This window comes from Notamacropus eugenii, chromosome 3, assembly GCF_028372415.1.
Source record: "Notamacropus eugenii isolate mMacEug1 chromosome 3, mMacEug1.pri_v2, whole genome shotgun sequence".
Lineage (NCBI taxonomy): Eukaryota > Metazoa > Chordata > Mammalia > Diprotodontia > Macropodidae > Notamacropus > Notamacropus eugenii.
In genome coordinates, this window is record NC_092874.1 from 59861174 (window position 1) to 59885771 (window position 24598).

Sequence of the window (24598 nt, forward strand, 5' to 3'; positions counted from 1 at the left end):
TGTTGAATGACAACTCTCTCCAATGATTATTTCCATTACTTTGTAGATTGTCTTCAGGGCAAAACGTGGGGTCAGTTACATAGGAGATGTAGCAGTGGATGATATTGCCTTTCAAGACTGTTTCCCTCTAATCATCTCAGAGAAAAAATGCACTGCTCAGGAATTCCTATGTGCTAACAAGCACTGCATCCCAAAGGATAATAGATGTGATTTTGTAGATGATTGTGCTGACAATTCTGATGAGAACCCTTTCATTTGTGGTAAGTAATGTTATTCTGTGTTGTCGTTGCTTTGTCAGTCCCTTCCTTGTGTTTCCCTTCCACCTTGGAACAGCTGATGTAAAGAAAGTGTAAACAAGCATTTAAAGCAGTTCAAATGAAGCCAACCATTTAAAAGCAAGGCTGTTTTTGCCTCACACCTAATTCTAAATGATGATTCATTTTGAAAGTGTTGATAGATTTTTTTGTGGAATGAATAGGGAGGGGAGTTTAGAAAATAGGTAACTTCGAAGACAATTGAATTATAAATTCTTTCCATATTAAAAATGATGAAAATCTATAAATCAAAACAAAATTCATTATCCCTTCCTGCTTTGATCTATTTTGAGGATTTCCTCATTGTTAGGCAATCACCTGATGATTGCTCAGTTATTATATAACCAACGTGAATTCCCTGAGAGCTTCTAGTGTCTAGACTAGGGATTCTTGATCTTTTATTTGTGTGACCCCTTTGGCAGTCAGGAAAATCCTGAAGACCCCTTTTCAGGATAAGGAAGTTTTGTTGTTTATATTCAGAAGGGAAAGATATACTACATTGCAGTTTTGAGATAGTGAAAAATCAAGGTGTATTCTCAGTCCTGTATGTATGATGTATGATGTATTCTCATAGTACCTATATACCTAGATTAAGAACCTCTGAGTCTCCATTTTGGTTTGTCAAAGCATGGGTCAAATCTGGCTCCAACTTTTTTTTTGTATTGCCCTCAAGCTAATAGTTGTTTTCACATTTTTTTTTAATGCAATAAAACTCTGTTTACAAATACAGGTGATTAGGTCCAATGGCTGACCCTTACTCTAGTCAAAGGGACCCTTTAAAAGTATGTTATAAAAACAGTGTAAAACTACTTTGAAAGATGAAATTATAACAAGGTGCAAATAGCCTTTAGAGCATGCTATATACCTTTTTCCAGTCAGCCCTGTGATTTATTCATTCAGCAAACATTTACTAAACATCAGCTGTATGCCAAGTACAATTATCGGGGCTAGAGATACAAAGACAAAAATGGAAACAATTCCTACTCTTGGGGAACTTTCATTCTTTTGAGAAAAATGATACATAATTGGAAAATTAAATATAAAATATAGATGTAATCCTGTGCTCTGAATCCAGGCAAAGGACCACACTTGAGGAAGTAGAGGGTCACACGTGACCTTAAGACCACAGGTTCCTCACCACTGGTCAGGAGGAAACCATTGCAAAATAAAGTATTTCAAACTTAGAAAAAGTCTGAGACATGAATAACTCAGCTGCATGCTTGAGTCTAGGGTACAGACTATTTCCATCCTTTTGTCCTACATAAAGCTTAGTAGGAATAGGTGGTGGTCACCAAACCGGTGACCGGTGGTCACTGACCCCACATTTTGCCCTGAAGACAATCTACAAAGTAAAAAGCAGAGCACCCTTACTGATGGAATTGGTTCTGAACCAGGAAAAACTGTCAAAATGAAGAGGCTAGACCTCTTCTGACTTGTGCCTGGTGGTAACTGATGAACATTCTAACCCAGGCTCTGAGGAAGTCAAAGAGAAGAGACTTCTGCTATGCCTATGGTAAGTGTCATTGCTCTTGGAGAAGGGAGAAGCACTTTAACACTCCCACAGGAAAGATATCTGTATGATCTCTGAAATACGCAGATGAGCAGGAGGTTAAGGTGCTGAAGACTGTGGCTGGCCATCAAAGAGGGAGACTAGGGATTCCAGTATATTAGCCCATTCAGCAGAAATTTCATACTCTGTGAAGAGCCCGATAACTAAGAGATATGCCAAGTCCAGCTGAGTAGCAGCAACTGTCTGCCCAGCTGAATTCTGGTTCAGCATCTCCTCAGTGGTCAGTTTTTCCTAAATCCATGGTTAATTAGAAAAATCTTCATCTTCACACAATATGAACTCCTGAGTCATCATGACCAGAGGTAAATATACTCAAAGCTTCCAAATGATTTTTTTGTACTAAGCCTGGGAAGGAAATGCCTGTGTTGGATGTAAGGACATATCTCCTAAAGGTCAGTCCATTCCTAATAACATTCAATTGTTCAATCACACATGGATGGAAATTGACTTTCCATAAGATTCCTCGGGATGACTTGAACCAGATAGGGAATATCTGTATATTCTCCAGCGACTGCCCTACCACAACCTCCATAGACCAGGCCAGTCTACTTCTTTTAAATTTTAATTAGATACACAATATTTAATGCAAAGAAATTTCTGGAGGAAAATTCTGGGAAAACAACTGGGGAACATACATAGGATTCCTACAAGTTACCACTTGACCTGAGCTTTATTTCCAATGGGCTGATTGAAGGAAGGAACACTTTTTAAGTTAATAGCCTCTGAAAATCCACAGAATTGGTAGTCAGTATAACCCAGAGGAAACAGCATGTGGGTCAATCCTGCTGGAATGTAGGAGATGAATGTGAAATAGCCAGAGATTGTAGTCTGGGCCTGGAAGATGAAGGGTTTTAAAGACCAAGTAGAGGAGTTTATATTTCAATTCCAGAGGCAAGGGGGACCTGCTTCTTGAGCAGGGGAGTGACATGGTCAGAGGTGATCAATGAAATTTCAGCATTACCTCATGTTCTTGCAAATTTTATATGTAGATTTGGGCATTATCTGGCTAGAGATATTAAATCTTTTGAAGCTATGATCACTGAGACAGAGACAGAGTATAGAGAGAAAGCATGCCCCAGGAGAAAGCACTGGAAGATAGCCATGATGAGACTATTGGACATATGTGATAATCCATCGGAAGAGATTGAGATGAGGTATAGGATCTATAGGAGTTCAACAAGTAGAATGTAATACTTTGACAACTGAGAAAGAGATTTCAAGAGGAAGGAATGATCACCTGTGTCACAGGATCTGAATGGGAACTTTGAGATTATCTAGTCCAAATATTTCATTTTGCATACAAGGACTGAAGCCCGGAGAGATGAAACAACTTTTCCAGGGCCACACATGTAGAAAGTAACAGCGACAGAATTCCAACTCATGTCTTCTGACTCTAGTACTTCTACTGCAATATGTTGCAGAGAGACCAATAAGGATTGAGCACGTGAAAGGCTGTTGCTAACTGTATTTATTGATCAAAAGGCCTTTGCTCACCTTGGAGTTAACAGTTTTGGGTCATTGGTGAAGCTAAAAATCAAAATAGGAGGGATTGAGAAATGAGGAGGAAGAAAAATAGGGGGAAATTTTCTATGACTGTTTCTAAAAGTTTGGCATTTAAAGGAAGGAGTCAAATTGGATGACAATTTTATAACTTTTCCATAGTGTTTGCTAGGGTCAATCAGAGGTTCTTGAAGGCTTGGAGAAGGACCTAAATGTGTTTGTAGACAACAGGAAGACAACTCATCTGTCAAAAGAAATTGAAGATAGTAGAGGGAAAGCACTGATGACAGAAAGGGTAAATAGCTTTAGAAGTTAGAAGTGGATAGGGTTAAGATAATAAGTAGAAGGAAGGTTAGGTTAGGAGAAGGAAGGTTAGGAGAAGGGCCATCTCTTTATTAGTGGAGCAAAGGACAAGAGAGGATAATGTCAAATGTCTTAAAGGGTAGGATAGAGGAAAAGAGACAGTTAAATGATAAATAGCTTTTGTTTTCTTATTAAAATGAGTTGAATTCATTTGGAGAGAGGACCTCGGGAATTTATGTTATAGGATGCTTGAAGAAAGGAGAAGGCTTGGAATAGCTCTTGTCTGGGAGCGAGATAGGGAGTCAGCTGTGAAGGAGTCAAAAGTTTACCATTTATTAGGCATGCCCCCATTGAGATTAACTAATATAAATCTTCAGGATCCTTTTAGAATGGCTTTCAACTTCTTCAGTACAGGTTTAGAGCATATGGGAAAGAGAAGAAAAGGTGGATGATGGAAATAACCCAGCATTATTCAGTTCACTAACTTTTCTGTTTCTCAGTTTCCTCATCTGTAAAGTGATGAGGTTGACTCAGATGACCCTTTCAGCTCTAAAATTCCTACCCAAAAGAATTAGTTTTTCATCTGTACCTAACAACTCCCCCTTTTTTTGCTTTATTTTTTCAGTCATTTTCTGTACCTGTAACTTGCCCATTTTTCTTTCTATGCTTTTTTCTTTTCATCTTCACAACAACCCTTTCTGGAAAGTAGGGCAGGTGTTTGCTTTTGAGTTTTACTTGTAATTTCACTAAGATCTCTTCCCCCACATCCAAAAATGTAGCTTAAAGCAAATATTTAAGTTTTTGAAGTTTAAATGCAGTCCTGGACTTACATTGTTGTAGCTGCTTGGGCTAAGGATCTAAAAGCTGTCAGAAGTCTTTCTCCTCCCCCTGAAAAACTGACCAATTTTGAGATCCTGCAAAGTATGCCAAGGTGTCCTAGCTTACAAAGGTAGGCCCCTGTCCAGTAAGACAGACAAAAAAAATTCATTTTCACCATTCCATTTTACCCCTGGAAGTTCTTCCTGAATAGACGCTTGAACCACCCAGAGAACACAGCAAGGAAGAGACCCTAACCCTCCATCTGACTGAAACTCTTCTTTGCGAGTGGCATGGGTGGCCACTTGCATAATTAATATTGGGGTGAAAGGGTTGAATGAATTCCTGATGTTGTATAGGAGGAAAAACAGCAAAACTTTCTAGCCCTTAAAAAAACCCTAACACAATAAACTTTAGAATAAAGTTTAAGAGGAATCCATGTTTGACTTGGGTTCTCATTTTATAAATATTTATGATAAACAAAGATAGTGGTTTTTGACTCCATTTTGCTTGTTTTCATTATGTATTTTCTCTGCTTGTTTTTTGAGTATGTGTTACAATCTTTGTGTGGCTCATGGCCACCCGCTGAACTATGAATGTTGTTATTATCCCAGGATATGCTGCCTTTGGCAAAGCTCTGAAATCTCGGGAACAGAAAAGAGGGAAAAGCAGTATCACTGAAATTGCATTCAGGTGTGTGGCTGAAATCCAACTGATTGTTAGACGTAAATGACAAACTCATTTTTAGTTAGAAGGCTACATTTTAAAAAAGTCATGAGGACTGTAAAATCTCTGGCAGACTATGAACAGGTAGAAACATATTAACACAATATGTTTCAAAATCAGAGAGGAGTGGAAGATGTAAATTCTTTTTCTTCTAACATCTCTTGGGTTTAGAATTCAGGGACACATATTCAAATCCTGGCACTACTGCTCCCTGTGTGTGAAACTTTGAATAAGATATTTGTGTCCCATTAATCTTAGTTTCTTTATCTGAAAATTAGAGGCTTAGTTGCATTCTATAACCTCAAGAAGATAAATAACTTTGGGAAATAATTTCCTAGTTGACAAGGACAACTGGAAAAACTAGGAAGTTGTCTGGCTTGAAAAAATTGGTTTAGATCAAGATCTTATATGAGCATCATATACCACGATAACCACAATAAATCCCAAACTGATCCTCTATTTTAAATAGGAAATATCATAACACTTTTAAGAAGAGGGGAATAAAGCGAGTGAGGTATTTCTTACAAGTATGTCTAGGAGGAGAATTCTCAGGAAAACAAGGGATAGAGATGATTACAAAAGATAAACTAGATTTTCAATTATGTGAAATTGGTAAACTTTTTAAAGAAAATTACATCAGTGAAACAAGGATAAGAAGAATAATTATAGAATGGGAAAAAAAATCCTCACATCAAACACCTCTGGTAATGGTTTGATATCCAAGTTGTATAGGAAAATAATAGAGATGTGCGCAATCAAGTCATTCCTCACGACATAAGTAGTCAAAGTATGTGAACCAATCTCTCAGAGAAAGAATCTCATATCATTAACAGATTGTTCAAAATCACCAATAATAAAAGAAATGTAAATTAAAAGAAATAGGAGACCTTTTCTTGTGATTTGGTCCATTGTATGCAATTATGAGAAAAATATAACTGAAAAAAGTATAACCTATGACACAGAGATCCCATTGCTAGAAATATACACATGAAACAAAATGCCAAGGACAAAAAGAAATGTGTCACATACATATTGCTTGTATTTTCCTTGATACGCCTCTCTCTCTCTCTCTCTCTCTCTCTCTCTCTCTCTCTCTCTCTCTTTCTCTCTGTCTCTGACTGACTCTGTCTGTCTGTCTCTCACTCTCTGTGCCTCTCTCTCTCTCTCTCTCTCTCTCTCTCTGCCTCTCTGAAGTAATTCACATATCTATGATTTAAATAGAAAAGGTAATCTAGAGCCATGAAGGCATTACTAAGAACCTTAAGGACAAATATTAATTGTCTGAAGTGATGGTCAATATACACAAAGAGTGATTTTAGCAGCCAATAGTTTTTGGAGGCTGTGTAAATTAGTGGAGAGTTGGGCTCAGAGTTAAGAAGAGCAGGACTGAGGTCTTGTATTTGTGACCCCAGGTTTAAAGTCTCACTGACTCAGGCAACTCTCTAAGCCTGCTAGTTCCAGAGCAGAAGTCAGCTTGAAACAGCAGAGGGGATATCTTCGTTTTTTTCCTACACATCCCTAATCCTGTCTCCATCTGGATAATAATATTATAGTATAATTATTGATCATAGGATAATAACACTACAGTATAGTTACTGACCAACACTGGTGGATGGGAGCTCTCCAGATCAGCAAAATCACAGGTCTACTTTCTTTCCCATCTCTTCCAAAAAAATTCAGCAAAAACAAAACAAACAGAAATCTGTAACTCCTTATAGCATTTTGGCTGAGATGGTGCAAAGTGTGCATGCTCTGTGTTTAGAGCCAAGGCTATAGCAGTTCCTCTTGGGCAAGCTCCACCAGAAACACCTCGGATTCATTATGTGTTTGATTTTTAATTAATCTTTGGTCACCGTGCATTCTGAAAACTTTTACTGTTGCCAAATTTTTCATGTCCCCTTATGGGGTCTGATCCACAATTGAGAAGTGCTGAACTTTTAACAACTCATTAAATATAGGCAAAATGAAGGAGGCTATATCCGATTTCTTTTTGTATAGCCTCATTCACTTCCACAAGTTCAACTAACACCTCTCTGTGGTTGCTCCAAAATCTCAGTTTCCAAATATTATCTTCCTTCTGAAGGTGAGCTCTACATTTCCAACTACCTATTGAATATGTCCAGTTTCTGTTCCACTGGCACTTTCAAATTCACCATATTGAGAACCAAATTCATTATCTTACCCCTAAATCCTTTTCTAAATCCTGCTGATTTCTCTACTTATATATAGATTAATATCATTCTCTGAGTTACTCAGGTGTGATACTTCAGAGGAATTTTTCATTTCTCAAACTCTCTTATCCTTCACACTTAGTTTGAAAAGGTCTTGTCTTGAGCTTTCCAGTTATACTCATATCTCATCTGGACCATTACACCAGTCTCCCAGTGAATCATTACATTCACCCTTTCCCCACCCCCTAACCTAGATCATTTCCAATCCTTCATGAAGGGCAGGAATCCTTTGTTTCCCTTTCTGTCCCTTCTTTTCCCATTAGAGGGAAGAGAATGTTGTGCTTTCTGGCATTTCAATAGCTAGGTAAAAGAAACAATTAGTGGTTGTTTACTCTGTGCTAGTCACTTCATTTTCATTCCTGGTACCTTGTTGTTTTATGGTAAACTTAATAAATGCTTTGTCTATTTATCAGTGAAAACACAAGGGCAGTACCAATCAGTCCATATGTATATATATGTGTGTGTGTGTGTGTGTATACATATATACACATATATGTATTTTGGGGGGACAGCTAGGTGGTGCAGTGGATAAAATACCAGGCCTGGAGTCAAGAAGACTCATCTTTCTGAGTTCAAATCAGACCTCAAACACTGACTAGCTTTGTGACCCTGTGCAAGTTACTTAAAACTATTTGCCTCAATTTCTTCATCTGTACAAGGAGCTGAAGAAGGAAATGATAAACCACTCCAGTATTTTTGCCCCAAATGGGGTCACAAAGAGTCAGACATAACTGAAAACAAATGAACAAAAATACATATTATTTACTGAGTTTTTAATTTTTATTAATACACAAGTGACAGCATCAAATAGTGTAAGTGAGAAGATACTAGAGTTCAAATGCAAGCATGTCACTTAATAAATACATGATCCTGGATAAATCACTGAAGCCACCGGGGCCTAAACTTTTCTCATCTGTATAATGGGTATCATAATATTTGTGCTATCCTACTTTACATGGATTTGTGAGTAAAGCACCTTAAGAATATCTTAAAGCATTATAGAAATCTGACTGGTTATTACCTATATTATAATCCAAGAAATTGAACTTTACTCTTCTAAGGAAATGAGTCCTTTGACAAGTAGACACTGTTTCTGTGGTTTTATTGAGTGGACATTGAATGACTTTCATTTTACTTGGGAAGATTACGTTAGAAACTAGGTCAGGCATCTTAAATGTTAATAGGCCAGGCTTCACTAGGAAGGATCAGCTGTTTTGAACTCCTAGGATTCATTATTTCAGGCTGTAGCAGTGATTGAAGCTCAAAAGCTTTTTCATTAGGTCTCCAAAATAATCAACAGTAGTCCCCTGTCCAGCTGAGAGAATCTGTTCTAGTTGTCCACTATAGAGAGTTTTAGAGTACGTATAGTTGCTTTTGTTCTGATAATGGAAGGCTGAAGGAAATTACTCTTTCATAGGATAATAGTGGTGTCACCCATTGTCCTATTTTTAGGAATGCTATTTATTTGGAGAAAACAGTTTAAAAGAGAGAACAGTTGATTGCTTGAGTAGCTTTTTTATTTAAATAAGAAAAAAAATAGTTTGAGGGAAAAACACTATTGTTGGAAGAAACTAAGCATTGAAACATATACGTGGAAGTAGAGATTTAGCCATTAGAACGTTAAAATAAAAGACCCTCAGAATTGGAAAGAACGTAGAGATCCTCTAGCTCCTCTGCTTGAATTTCCTTTCCTTCATTTCTTATTAAAAAAACTGAAGACATGATATGGAGGAACTCAGTACTTTAACAAGGAGTCTGTTATTGTCAAACAACTAATTTTTGAGAATTTGTTGCTTATATGAAGTCAAATCCATCTCCTTGTAATTTTTGCTTATCAAAGACTGTTAGAAGACTTCTTACTATCCTATTCAGTAGAAAGCATATTGGCTTTGAAATCAAAGGAACTGAATTGGAAACTTAGCTCTACCTTACAACTAACTCTATGGGTGTCCATGGACAATTCATTTCACATCTCTGAGCCTCTGTTTCTTTGTGTGTAAAATGAGGAGATTGGTCTGTTGATCTATAAGGTTTAAATCTATGATCCTAAGTGATTCTCCTCCTCCTTCTCCTAAGTTTCTTCTTTTCTAGGCAAAATGCTGTTAGCGTTCTTAATTGTATGTGATGTGATGGGATTTCTGAGGCGTTACTATTCCAGATACTTTCCATTAAGCATATTGCAATGTCCCTTTTTAAAAGAAACCTTATTCCACATTACAGTGGATCACTTCCCTTGTTCAGATGTCTGTTTATCTGTCTGACTGGCCCTCAGTTTGATCTGGAATATCATCAGAATAATCATTTCTTTTTGGACTGGGACTGTGATTTCATTAAAGAAGGGAACTCTCAGAATGTGATTCCTTTTCTCAATGTATCTTTTCCCCTTTTGATATTCTTAGAGAGTTGCTTGGGGGTGCTGAGAGATTCAGTGACCTACTTAGAGGCAGACAACCATGAATACATATCTTCCTGACTACACCAAACTCACTCACTGATTTGGACTTTCTGTACTTTTATGAACGAAAACCATTACTGTAGCAGTCATCCAGCACTGTTGAGGAATATTGATCCGAAGGTTAAGTAAAACTCCAGGTCTTAAACAAACATCCATAAAACCAAGTACCCTCATCCTTTATCCAGACTACGTCTTTGAAAAAATTTAAATGCCAAGGTTTGCATATATCCCTATGAATTTATCTCCTTAAATTTTTTTTGAAATTGTACTCAACGGCTCATTTTCCTATTTAGATGTGGTAATGAAATTCAACTTGACAGCACTCACACATTTTATAATGTCCTTCATAAAAAAGACCCAGATTTTCAAAACAACCCCTACATTGCCCCAAATCCCTCTTGTTTGGGGGAGAACTAAATCAGTGATTGCTAATGATTAATTAAGAAGGAATATTACCCACATCTAAAATTGGGTGCTTAGTTTTAGAATGGAAGCTTTGGGCTATTATTCAATAACAAATTTTTGTCCTCAGGGTCCTCTTTAATGTAGCCAAGGCTGGTAAAGTATGCCTTGCAGGAATCTAGTTTTTGTCTTAAAGTGTTGCAAACAAAAATCACATCACAACACACAACTGACAGCTCTCTAAAGCTCATGGCTGATTCCTTCTGCCAGCAAGTTGTGAATATGAGAATGGATGCTGCCATTACTTTCCTCCCTCTAAAATCAAGAAAAGAGAATAGAGAAGCTTGAAAAGTCATAACTTTTAAAGTGTATTTAGAGCAAATAGAACTGGGCTGTACTCTTTGGGCCTTTGGTAAATACTTGTGAAGTGACTGATGACTGGTTCTCAGTAATGGCTTTTTGCTCTCCCTCCTAGATTTGATCTTTAAGGTGATGGCCAACATAATCCTGGCAGACTTCTGTATTCAAAGAAAGAAGCAATAGCTTTGGCCTTCTGACTTATCAGATAGATTAGCTTCCCTAAGGCTAAGCAAAAAGCTCTAGTTTCAACCAGTTACTTCTATAGTTCCCTGTTGAAGGTAGGAATATTTTTACTACTCTCCATGCATAATCCTGTATGAACAGATCACGTAATGACTTTGTTTAAAGTCAGCGTATAAAGGAAGAAATGTCTAAAGCTGAAAATCTGTGCTTGCCTCATCTCTCTGATAAGATATATTTTTCTTCCTGCTTCTTTCAAGTGCACTGTAAAAGAGTCATAAATGATTATGCAGAAGTAGTAGTGAACATGGCAAACATTTGGGATGCTGATGTCAGAATTAACATATTTTTAAATGTATCAAATTTCCAGAATTGCAACTGCTTACTTTTCATGAACAACGACATCTCATGTATACATACATATACACGCAAACACACCTAATAAAATTACGTTTTTTCACATTTGCCTGATTAAGAATCCAGCAGACGCAAGTTGGTCCTCCTTAAATAATTAAATGAATGAAAAGTAACTGTCCTGGTTTAGGATAGGGAATGAAAGTGACAGATATGGTCAGAGGTGGTACCTTTTGGTGATGTAATCACCGTTAAGCACAGTGGGTAATTAGCACCAGATTTTTTGCATGTCTTTTCCATGAAGCCATATTTGACTCCCTGTTCCTACCATCTTCTCTCTCTTCAGAGAAAGGATTCCCATTTCTGGTCTCCCAGAAATTACTTTGTAGTTAGTTAGGCTCATAAACTTAAAACTAGAAAGGAATTAAGAGGTCATTTATTCTAACATCTTTATTTCAAATACATGGAAAATTAAGCCCAAAGAAGTTATGTCTTGTTCAGATTGGATAAGAAGCAGGATTTGAATATAAGACCTCTTATTTCAGAGTCATTGTTGACTATATCTCTACATACACATCATTTCCTCTAGTAGAATTGAGCATCATGAAGATTGCAATTGTTTTCATTTTCTCTTTGTATCCTTAAGTCCTAACACAGTGACTTGTAAATAACATAGGAAACTTCATATGTTTGTTGAATTGAAGTGGAATTAAATTTTCAAGAACAGGAAGTTACTCTAAAGATTACTTTCCCCCACCTCATGTCACCAGATAAAAACCACAGAAAATAAAAGTTTCAGTGGTTCAGATCTCATTGTAGTCAGGCAACATCAAAGAATTCATGAGTGCACGTCTTCATTCCTCACTGATGATTTGGCATCAAAAATTCTGGAAGCATATCTTCACATGAATATTTAAAACCATTAGAAAAGGTGGACAATCAAGTTTTGCTTTATAACAAGTTTTTCAAAACGCTTTTTATCATATAAAGTAAACAGCATTTTCATTTATTGTATATTTATTTAAATTAAGGTTATACCCTTCAAGCTACAAAACATTTTCATTTGCTTACCCAATCTTACCAACCTCCTTTAGAAGGTCCATGTCTTTCACTCTTGCCATGATGGTAAGACTATCCATAAAGAAGCGAGAGCATTTTCAAGTTAGGCAAAATTTGTAACATTATAATTCACATTTCTAATTGGAGTAGGAAGTTACCTCTTAGGTTATTCAAGTGGGAGTTGCTATGGTAATTTCCCAGGAAGCATTTCTCTAATCATATAAATGGTGCTCTGCAGAGCATTTTGGTGCTGAAACAACATGTTGGGGGCTGCTCCTGAAAAGTGGATTCAAATCCAAGCTCTTACGGTGAGCTCTTCTGATAGTGATCAGTAAAGGAATATTATATATTTTAAAATTTCATGATTCCTTATATTCAGTGAAATAACACTACTTTGGCAAATATCTGAGTAATTGCTCAGAGCATATGTGAGAAGAATGTCTATGCACAATGATCCATGCTCTACAATTTATATTCTTTTGAAGTTATTTTGGATTTGTAGACAATTAAGCATATTTCTTATTTTTATTTTTTAATAACCAAAACAGGGTTTTGAACAGTGCCACAACGCATTTTTGCTATGTATTTTTGTTGTACTCAGATATGTCACTTTTCTTTTTCATGTATATTAAATGATCATAAGCATTTAATAAAGAACATTGAATTTGTTCAATCATCTAGCAAATGTTTAATGACTATCTATCATATGCAATGAACTGTGATCGGTATAGATGGAAATGTGCATATTGAAATGATGTTTTCCCCGTACTTAACCAATTTTTCCATTTCGTGGAGGGGATAAAATATGGAAATAATGCCACTAAACAATAACATTTTAAATAAGCATGATAGAAGACAGAAAATATGATAAATGTCAAAGAGGTATAGTATTTTACTGGTTAAGATATGGAACAACTATACAGTTGGGGGAGTAAAAAAATGTATAATAATAAATGACGCTTGAACTGGGCCTTGAAAGATACATAGAATTTTGATAGTTATACATGGTTGGGAGGTGATTATGGGAGAAAGAAATGCTATAATTAAATAAAAAGAGGTGAGGAATTTGGATAAAGTATTTGTAGATCTATGGTCTTACCTGTGTGATAATCTAACTAGCTTATACCTTATTATCCTATGCTACTCTTATTTCTGTTTCCTCAATACTCCATTAAGGTTTCACTCAATATGCTATGGGTGAGCCTTGTAGTCTTTTAATATGATTAATCTAGTGTCAGATTCAGGACTGTTTTAAAAGCTTTTTTTTTACCTTCTCTTGTTTATTCACTCTTTATCCCACAACCAGACATTCATTAATGATATAGCAGCATTATTTTTCCTAACTCATTTATTCATTTCTCTTTCTCCTTTTTCATAAAGTCATTTTCTTTTTGAGAATTTTTGTTTTTAAAATTGCTTTTTTTATTATTTTCTTTGGTAAGTTTGTTTCTATTTTTAGATTGTGTAGGATACGAGTTTTTTAAAAAGTGATCACTGTCTTTCTCCTGTTGTCTCCCTCTTCAGTGTGACATATTTCTAAGAAAGATGAATCTATGCATGTCTTAAAGGCACCTGTAATGAAAATATGAAAGGGTAACAGATAGACTTTCACAAATGAAATTTTTCACCAGACCACATGTTTATAGTCATATAATTCATTGATGATATATATGCACATTCATACATATAAAATATGCTTAAAATAGGGAAGTGTTTCCTCATCAGTGTTGTTCACCACTCTTCAGAAGATATCTATCTTGAAGTCTAAGGGGAAGAAGAATAAGAATTCCCAACAGATGATGTTTTTCAGACGGCATTTACATTTGGCTCATTACATGGCCCTAATTGTATCAGGTTCTAGATTGGTATAGATGCTCCTCACTGAGATCTGCAAACATTAAACAAATAAACAATTTGAACTACAGTTCACCTGGAAAAAACCATACAGATGAAGAAAGTCAGCTGTTTATATTTTGACACAATTGAATGGACAGTCCATAGCAGTTGTCTATCAGCACTCGTATATGTGTGTGTGTGTGTGTGTGTGTGTGTGTGTGTATACATATATATATATATATATATATATATATATATATATATATATATATATATATAATACAGACACTGCACATGATCAATAAATTGGATCCATAATTTAAAAGATTAAAAAAGAGTGGGCTAGATTGTGTTTGGGAAATTATATAATTGTTTTAACAGCACAAAACTTCACTTAAAAGCAATAATCCACCTTTTTTAACAGCAGTATTCATCTAGCATGGTTATGAATCTCAGAACTTCACAGTCTCCCAAGAATCAAAATTTAGAGTGACCCAAAGGTCAATAGAGAGATGTATGGTAGCCATAAGTAGCCACATATTACCACTTATGACATGCATGGAGGAACTGACATAAAAGATATCTAGGGAATTATGATAACAAAGGGAATAGGTCGGTCATAGGTGAGAGAGAGCTAATGGATGTAAAAGTGGAGTGATATACTAATACTCATATAATATTTCCATTTTATGTCTTCATAACACATCCTCTGCAATATTGTAAAATGAATTTTAAAAACTTTTTTTGTTAAGTCAAGCAGTATGCTACACACTGATGTACATGGAAAAGGATACACATGGAATAGAAAAACAGTCTCCCCTCATTCAAGTTATAGGAGCATATACGTCCCTCTCTCCGTATTCCTGTCCTCTCCTGTCCTTTCCTCTTCTTCCTTGTCTGGGGTGTTCTACCCAGGGGAAGGTACACTTCCATGGCCAAAAGCTGCCTTTTTCCCTTTGGGTTTACTGACTAGATTTCTTGCTCAAAGACCAAGCCTTAAATTCAATTCACTCTGGAGCTCATAGACTGGACAACAGGTCATAGACTGAACAATAAGTCCCCACCCACCTAGCACCAAGTGAACGTAAATACTAAATAGTAACCAAGTAGTAAATACTAAGAGTAACTGTTTCTCTTTTATCCAGGAACCCTGCAGGTCTTCCCCTCCCAGTTTGATTTTTTTTTTTTTTTTATTAAAAGGGTCCATCCCTTGAATAACTACTTAAAAAGGCCTATTCGTTGAATGGATGTGTCTCACTCAAAGTGAGAATGTGATAAGACCTTAATCTAAAATGGCCAGAATCTCACATTACATCTCGGGCCATCTCCAGTAGTCCTGATGGATTTCAGACCACTGGACCCAGATGGCCCTGGAGGAGAAAAGTGAGGCTGGTGACCTTGCACAGCCCTCCCTCACTCAAATCAAAGTCAACTGCAAGTCATGTCATCATCTTGATGTCATGGTCCTCTTTGAGAATGAAGGACAAACACAACAACCCCACATTCCAAATCATTGTGGCTATTGAGTAATATATCTCTCCACTAGGCATAGAGACTAAGATGGCTTCTAGATGTATTTACTTGTTGTGGCAATTGATTTGTATTACTGAAACTTCCTTAGAAAAGTACAATAGTGTCAATGACTTTTCCTTGTTATAGTTCTTTTTTCCTTTCCTCTTTTTTCATTTTTTTTTTATGTCAGTAACTTTTCTGAATGGCAAAAATGGAGTTGTAATTGTATATCATATCTTCTTTAACCTTTCTTCTAATTTAGTTTTGATATCATTTCTTCTTACAAGCTGATTTCATATATATGTTTCGGTTAGCAAGATATTAAAATTTGTATCTAAATGAAGTAATTAAATAATGAGTTGAATTAAACCATGGAATCTGCCCACCTTTTTTTTTTTTATCAAAATCTCTATTTTACGATCAGTTTCCCATTTATAGAAAGTTACAGTTTTAAAACATCTTCAGATAGTAGGTTCTATCTAATGTGTAAAGATCACTTCATTTTTAAAAAATATTATTAGCTTAATTCAATCTATTTTTCCCATCTTTTCCTACCTTTCCATGGACTTCTTTTTTTTTAGGCACATCCTTTGGACGCTGTGATTTTGAATTTGACCTTTGTTTTTGGGAGCAGAATCAAAATGATGACTTGGACTGGAATTTAAAAGCTGGCATCAGCCCCACTACAGGCACCGAGCCAGTCGCTGATCACACCTTTCAAGACCCATCTGGTCATTACATCTTTATAAAGAGTTTATTTCCTCAGCAGCCGATGAAAGAAGCCCACATTTCTAGCCCAGTGATAAGCAGAAGGAGCAAAAACTGCAAGGTATGGAAAAGGAAAGAAAAACTTAGTGAAAACTTGCTGACCAATACAGTCAAATTCAGCAAATTGACCGAAGGTGTATTTCCATTCCCGAAACAAAGAAAGGCTGGAGTGTATTCATCTTGGAACGTTATTGAGTAAGAAGAAGGTGCGGGTGGAGGAAAAACGGGCACGCAATATAGGGATCTGTCCTATAGTTAGAAGATGTGTGGGAGGCACAAACTAAGTACTATACAAAATGTATACAGTTGCAGAAATACATGACATCAGAAAGCAGTAGTTGATTAACTGGTAAAAATAGTAATGAGGTCAGAGTAGGGCTGGACTAGTAGGGAGTGACTTCATGGAGGAAGTGAGATTTGTTGTGTCATTTAGAGCTAGAAGGAGCCTTAGAAATTATTGAGAATTTTGAATTAGAACATGAAGGATGGAGAGGACTTAACTAGTTATAATTAGGAAGGAAGCTGTTTCTGGAGATTGGGAAATAGCCTAAATAAAGAAACAGAGGTAAGAGTAAACATGAAATATTTGTTAAGCAAATGAGGACAACAGCCTTGCTAGAATAGACTTCATACTGAGGTAAAGTAGGATAGAGAATGAGGACTTTATAGGGAGTGTGAATCCAGGTTATGAAGGCTCTTAAAAGTTGGGCTGAGAAGTTTGACAAGCATTGCTGAAAATCTTTCTAAAAACGTGTTAGTTCATTTTTTCTTCCTTATTAAATCTAGTGTAATGAACATGATGTTGTTTCTAATTTTTTTCCTCTTGAAATTTTTTATGAATGGAATGAAGCTATTTTATGGCTGAGGATTATACTTCCTGGTCATCATTTTGAACAGCAGTTTTCACTGCAGAGTTTTTATTTGTATGAACAGTTGTAGATGTCTGAATCTGAGCTCAATCTGGATTGGTTACAAATAAAAATCACTGAAAACTATGTACACAGTTTGAACAATTGCCTGATATCAACACATTTACTAAGCACACTTACAATGATTAACTTTGTAGTTTGCTATTTTTCCTGAAAGTGAAATGCAGAAAAGGAAGAACATATAGGTAACTGATGATTCTGACTGAATTCTGGTTGATAATTCACTATATTGATCTATGCTTGACTCAGTGAAACCAAAAAGGGATACGTCAAACCAAAATTCTTTTTTCCAGCTTTAAATCTTTTAAACAACTCATTTTGGTAAAGATGTTCAAGATCCCAGACTCATTAATAAAGTATTCTATCCACAGAGCTCAGGGAGCCCCAGGAATTCCAAGTCATTTGACAATGATTAGGCACAATTTTGATACAGCAAACTATGGAAAAATTAACAGCCTTGTCCTGAAATGAAAGTAGTGACGATCACCATACTAACAGTTTAGCTTACAATTTTCAAATTGTCATGGTATTGATAATAAAAAGAAGCCTTTAGTGTCTGAACACCTAGTTTCTCCATATGAAAATACAACAAAGAACTACTCAATCAATGACTCAAATTTATAAAATCATCATTCTAAAATTTATGATATATATGTGTTTTTATTCCATTATTATCTCCAATTTATCCTATTTATTTACACATACACCTCTCTCTTTATACACACACACTTATATGTATTTATATGTACATGTAGACACACAAACATACATCTATATGAATCTTGTTTTCATATAGTTGCTTTTATGTTGCCTCCACCATTAGATGGAATGTTTCCCTGGATCTTGACAGAGAGAAGATGAACTGAACGTACACATGGGAATTTGTTTTGGTTTACTATTAGTATTTATTATGAGTTTGGTTTATCTTCTTTTTTGGTAGAGGAGGGTAGTCAGAGAGATAGAAAATAAGTACTTGATAACTGAAAAAAAAATCAATCAAAAAATATTTCTGGATTTCCCCTAAAATCCTGGGGGAATATGTATCACCCTTGTTCTGGGAACATGTTCTGCTATAGTAGAGTTAAGGTTGGGATAGTAGTTTCAGAACTTTTATTCTCTCTCTCTCTTTCCTCTCTCTTCTCTCTGTTATTTGTATTTATATTATCCGCATTCTATCTACCTCCATCTCTTTATCTATCTATATCTATCACGTATAACTATCTAAACCATCTCTATATCCATTATCTACACATGGATATATGCACATAATACTCACGTGCATGTATATGTATCTAAGTATACAATACATACCTGGAATATGATTTATTACTTTTTCTTACCTTATTGTAAAGGCAGAAAACAATCAAAATTTATATATAACTCTTGCACTTTGAAGAAGTGAGTGTGGGAAATTTATTTATTTATTCATTTTTGTTAAGACAGGCTCAGGACCATGGAATGTTATCTGCTAAATAGAGGACTGACTTTGGATCCAGGAAGAGCTGATTTCATGGCCTACCTCTGATATATGTTGTGTATAACTCAGAGCAAATCACTTAATCTCTTCTTGCTACAGGCTGCTTTCTTAAGCCTATATATTCAGAGCTCTTGCCAATTCTCTTTGTGCAAGTTGACTCATTGAAGTTAATTTGGTAGAGGGGTGTTTTCTGAAATGCTGGAAGATCAAGAAGGCATACATTTTGCATCCATATATACTTACACACATACCTATACATGCATATGCACACATGCATATCATATGTTCCTTTGGTGCTGACTTGTGAATTTTGAGTTAAGATAGCATTCACGAATTCAAATCTACTCAACAAATACTGAGTGCCTAACATGTGTCAGGTACAGTGATAGGCCCTGGGGATACAAAGACAAAAGTAACAGTGCCTGTCTTCAATGAGCTTACATTAATGTTAAAGCAATATGAACTTAAAGACTTCAATACAGAGACACTAAATTAAATAATTTCAAGACAGAGAGAAATCTAACTGAGAGATAGAGAGAGGTGGTAAGTGTGTTGTGCTTTGAAGGAAATTAGAGTATCTACAAGGTAAAGTTGAAAAGAGAGTGCATTCCTCACATTGGGGACCACTTGTACCAAAGTACAGAGGTATAAGAGGCAAACTCATGAAAGGACATTAACTATGAATAATATCCTAGAAAGGGAATGTGTGAATGGGATTAGTGTGGAACTATGGAAGAACCAGATTGAGGAAGATGGTGAGTGATAGGTTGAGGATTTTTGTAACAAAATGAGATCCACAGATCGCTAGATTAAGAAAAAGATAATTCAATGGCTGAAAATGTTGGCATTCATTTCATTTTATCCAGTAATTTTGATGCTTAATAGTAAGTAGATTTTTTTTGGCTACCATAGAAGCAGGTGTCTTCTGTTAAGGAAGACATGCTGAGCAGTTTCCATGAATTAGATAGATGTACTTTACATCAATTTATACAATAAATTAATAGGTTTCAGTCTTCTGAGCAATATAGATTTAAGACACTAATATCTTTGCAAAAGTCACACAGCTGGAAATAGAGCAACATTGGTTTAATCTTTGTTAACATATGAGTATACAAACTTTTCTTTTAGTTTTTTTTCAAAGGCTTCTTTTGATTGATCTGCTTTGTAGAGGAATTATTCTCATCATAATTACTTCAAGAGCAAAGAAGCTCCCATTCCTGCTGTTTGATATTTCATTTAACGTATTTTGTCATTTAAATCCTATTTGATCTAGAAATCAGCTTGGTGTAACGCAAAGTGAAGCAGACTTGAAGACAGGAGAAGTTGAGAATTTAAACCTGACTGACATTTACTTGCTCTGTGCTCTGGGCAAGTTACTTAACCTGTCTGGTACTAAGTTTCCTCATCTGTAAAACTAGGATAATAATACTTAGCTCACAGGCTTACTGAAATGAGAATAAAAATATGAAGATTATTTTATTATTCTATTTCCTTAGTGTGTTGGAGATATATTCTCTTTCTCTCTGTGTCTTTTTTCTCTGTCTTTTCTTCCCTCTTTCCCTCCCTTCCTATAATATTTTAATGAATATAAATTATATAAGAATTTCAAAGTTCTTTTATAATTATATAATTATTCATAGTTACATAAGAATCTCAAAGTTACTCTTTTTATCTCCCTTAAACATCCAATCCTTTAAAAAAACACTAAAGAATTAAAAAAAAAGTTGTACAATGAATACCAGGTAAAATCATGCAAATTAGTCAGAATAGGCATTAATATAAGTAATCATAAAACAAAGACAAAATTCTAATTTGGTAACTATTCAAATGCTCTTTTTCCTCAAAAATTTGTTTAAAGTATTTTTAGTTCAATAATGCCATGATTTTTAAAGAACCTTTTTACAACCAAGTAGGACTTCTCTCTCTTTTCTTTCCTATCCCCAGAACCATAGTCCCTGCTGTTATAAGCATCTGTATGAGAATAATAAAGCATGCCTTGAAGAAATATAGAAAAATTAATGATGAATAGCTCATTGTATGAATATTTATAATATGTATTGAATACAGAGAAGTAAGTGAAAGGTCAGTGCTGGTAATGATTGATTCTTTCATGTATAAAAAAATATGTTTATCAGGTAAGCAGTTACCTGCCAATTCCAAAGAAAAACACCTTTTATGCTTGACCTTGCAAAATACCCCAAAGCAGCATTTTTACAGTTTGAACTGAGTCATCTTGAAATTTCCACTGAGAAAGAACAACTCAGAAAGAGTAAAATTTGGAGCATATTTTTCATGTGCTCATGTTTTCCTGGTGATTAGCTTACATTGCCCTCAGCAGGAATGTTCCCATTATCCAGAAAAGGAAAAGTGAGATATTATCTATGGAAAATCTTCGATTATTTTTGCATGTGGGTGTGATGAAATGGTACAAGAGAATAGGAAAATGGATAATGACACACCAATCATATACCTAACTTAAGCTGACTGCCAAAATCAAAATTTTTTTTTTCCCATTGTGCCATTTAGGTAACCAAAGGCAAAACCATCACAAGTTCTCACCATGACTAGGCTCTACATTTCACTCAGTACAGGACTGATTAGAAATTATAGCCAAATGGTTGGTTCTCTGCCCCAATAACCTTCAAGGCATATGATCAGTTCCAAAGCTGGTCACGGTTATTTATGGACACCCTCTGATGTTCATGTTGTTGTGCAGTTTCCAGTTGTACCCAGAAGACAAGGGTATTCATTCTTGCTCTATCATTTCCCACCTCTGTCCCCTTAGACAAGTCATTTTTACCTCATTTTGAGAAATTATAAATATGTAATATTGAATGTAGATATGTGACCAGATAAGGTCAATGTAGATGATATGTAGAAATAAATTTTGTTCTGAGGACTCATTAGGGAATAGAGATGATCTGATTTTTCAGAGACTATGTCAGGGAAGTTTACTGTGCTACCAGGTGGGCTAGAATATTTGGGGTTCCATTCACTAATTTTTTATTACAGCTATTGAGTTTGGAGCAATCCTAGCTCTTCTGTGGGTAACTGTGTTTGCAACTGAATTTGAAAAGAGCAAGAATGGTTAAATATCCCAACTAGCTTCCAGGCATTACAAATAAAATGGCATACGTATGATATGAAATTATTGAAGATGAGGAAAATGAATATAATCATATTAAATGTCTTTTTTTTTTTAGCTAACTTTCCACTATCACATGTATGGAAAGGGTATTGGAGCATTAACTGTTTCTCAGATATCAATCACAAATAAGACAAACGTTCTACTCCATCTTACTGGAGAACAAGGCAATTACTGGAAGAAGAAAGAACTAATTCTGCACAATGAGGAGGATTTCCAAGTCACCTTTGAAGGTCGAGTTGGGAAAGGTCACAGGGGACATATTGCACTTGATGATATTGAGTTGTCAAAGGGCTGCTTCCCATCCTATCACTCCATTGCCAAGGAACCTCTAACACCACTAATGACAGGTAAGTTTTAAAACACATTTTGTTAATATATTATGTTTTTAACATCTCTGCAATTCCCACCAGTTATTTCTCCATATTTAATCCCTTCTTGTGTGCCATTTTTATGAGAATTTATTTTTGAAAAAAAAAGAGGAAGAAAAGGAATATTAGTAAAACTTATCAGTGTATTGAAAAAAAAAGCCAATATGTGCAATGTTCCATACCTCTGGACCTTTTTCAAAGGAATAGAGTGAAATATTTTCTCATTAAATTAAGAGCAAGGTTGTTTGTTGTCATTTTATAACATTTATTTTCCATTTGTGTGTGTGTGTGTGTGTGTGTGTGGTTGATTTATGTTGTAGTCAGTGTGTACATTATTTGGCCCTGATTTTTTTGATTTTGCATTACTTTACATCTTTCCATGCTTCTTTGTATTCATCATATTTGTATTTCTTAGTTATATTTATCTAACACATTTTGTTCAGCCTTTATCCAAACAATGAACTTTTATTTTGTTTTCCATTTGTTGCTACCACAAAAAGGCACAGCTATAAATAGTTTGAGGTTTGTAGAGTCTTTCTTGTTTCTGACCCCCCTTGACTATATGTCAGCAGTGAAATCTCTGAGTCAACAAGTATGAATTTTTAGTTATTTTATCAGAACAATTTTAAATTGCTTTCCAAAACGCTTGTACTAATTTGCAGCCTCACCAACAATGAAATATCTTTACATGATCCCTGCATTAACTATTGCCATATTTTATCATCTTTGTCATTTTATTGTCTGTGATGTAAAACCTTGGGGTTATTCTGATTTGCATTTCCTTTGGTATTAGGCATTTGAAATATTTTTTTCATATGATTGCTAATAGTTTGCAATTTTTATTTTGTTTTGTTTGTTCATATCTTTTGGCCACTTATCTTATGGGGATAGATATCATGTATATTTGAAGCTTTTGCACCCAAAATTAATGCATTAATATTAATTAATTAATATAAAATATATCTTATACATGCATCTGGAGAAAGAGGCATTGAGAGAGGGAAGGGTGAAGAGTAAGCAAATGGGAGAGACAGACAGACAGACAGACAGACAGAGAGAGAGAGAGAGAGAGAGAGAGAGAGAGAGAGAGAGAGAGATTGGTAAGTTGTTTATAGATCTCAGATATCAAACTCTTATTCAACAAAATTGACAAAAAGATTTGTTCCCACTTGATGGCTTCCATTCTTATCCTAGCTGCATTAATTTTTGTGTGTGTCAAAAGCTTTTTTATTTATTATAATAAAAATCTTCTGTTTCATCTTTGTAATTATCTCTTTCCCCTCTTTTGACTACTAATAAAAAGTATGTTTCTAATAATTTATATGTGTAATTCAGAGTTGTTAGAAAAAAGAGGAGAAGTAGGTGTGATGGCATATAACTTTAATCTGGCTACCAGCAAGGCTAAAACTGGCAAATCTCTTGAGCTCAGGAGTTCTGAACTATGATGAGGTATTTGAATCAGATATCTTTTTTGTATGGTATTAGAATGATGAGCCTGAAGGAAAGCCACCAAGTTTCTTATGGAAAGGGCAATTCAGCTATGATTAGAAATGGAAAAGGTAAAAAACTCCTGTGATGATCACTAATAGTATTGGGCCTGTAAGAAGCACTTGTACCTCTAGCCTGGGCAAGATGGGGAGATCAAGTCTTTTAAAAAAAAAAGAAAGAAACAAACAAAAGAAAAAAGGAGGAAAAAATTAAAATGAAATTATAAAAAATCTAACTTCTTAGTGTTTTTCAAAAAAGAAAAATTAAAGCTAACTTGAATTTAGGAATGTATCCTTAAAATATTTAAGCTTGTGAAAGTGTTTATTCTATATTCTATGCCCAAACAATTCCTTACTAAATCATCAGGGTAATTTATCACAAATTTTCACCTCCTGTGAAATATATTCAGTTTGCTCACATACAGAGAACGCTGTAACTTTAAAAAATGTATCAATGCTATTTTACATCACTTTTTGATAGACCTGTTGACATCTTCCTTGTAATGATTAAGAAGAGTTAAATAAAACCAACTAATAAAGGAATCTCATTTAATAGTATATACAATACTCTGCACCTGTAGTCTTCCATAACTCATTTTAGAGGCAGACGATCTGTTTCATCTGGTCTTCCTGGCAGAACCAAAATTTTTCATTGTATTTAATGAGTTCAGGGACATTTTGGTATTATTTATATTGTTACAGTTATTGTGCGTATTGTTTTCCTGGTTCTTCTCTATTCCCTCTGTTCATACAAATCTTTTAATTTTTCTCTGAATTCATCATGTTCTTCATTTGCTACAGTG

At 35.2% G+C, this 24598-nt stretch overlaps 1 protein-coding gene across 4 annotated transcripts in view; it reads left to right on the forward strand.

Moving 5' to 3' along the window:
- MALRD1 (MAM and LDL receptor class A domain containing 1) overlaps nucleotides 1–24598 on the forward strand; it is a 1140778-nt gene that overhangs the window by 619781 nt on the left and 496399 nt on the right. For all 4 annotated transcript variants that reach the window (XR_011976660.1, XM_072651641.1, XM_072651639.1 and 1 more), the window contains 3 exons: nucleotides 47–260; nucleotides 16200–16447; nucleotides 21996–22287. Coding sequence is in view for 3 of the 4 variants with exons in the window: in XM_072651641.1 (XP_072507742.1) it covers nucleotides 47–260; nucleotides 16200–16447; nucleotides 21996–22287 (754 nt within the window). In the remaining variant the exon portion in view is untranslated. The remainder of the gene's footprint in view (nucleotides 1–46; nucleotides 261–16199; nucleotides 16448–21995; nucleotides 22288–24598) is intronic.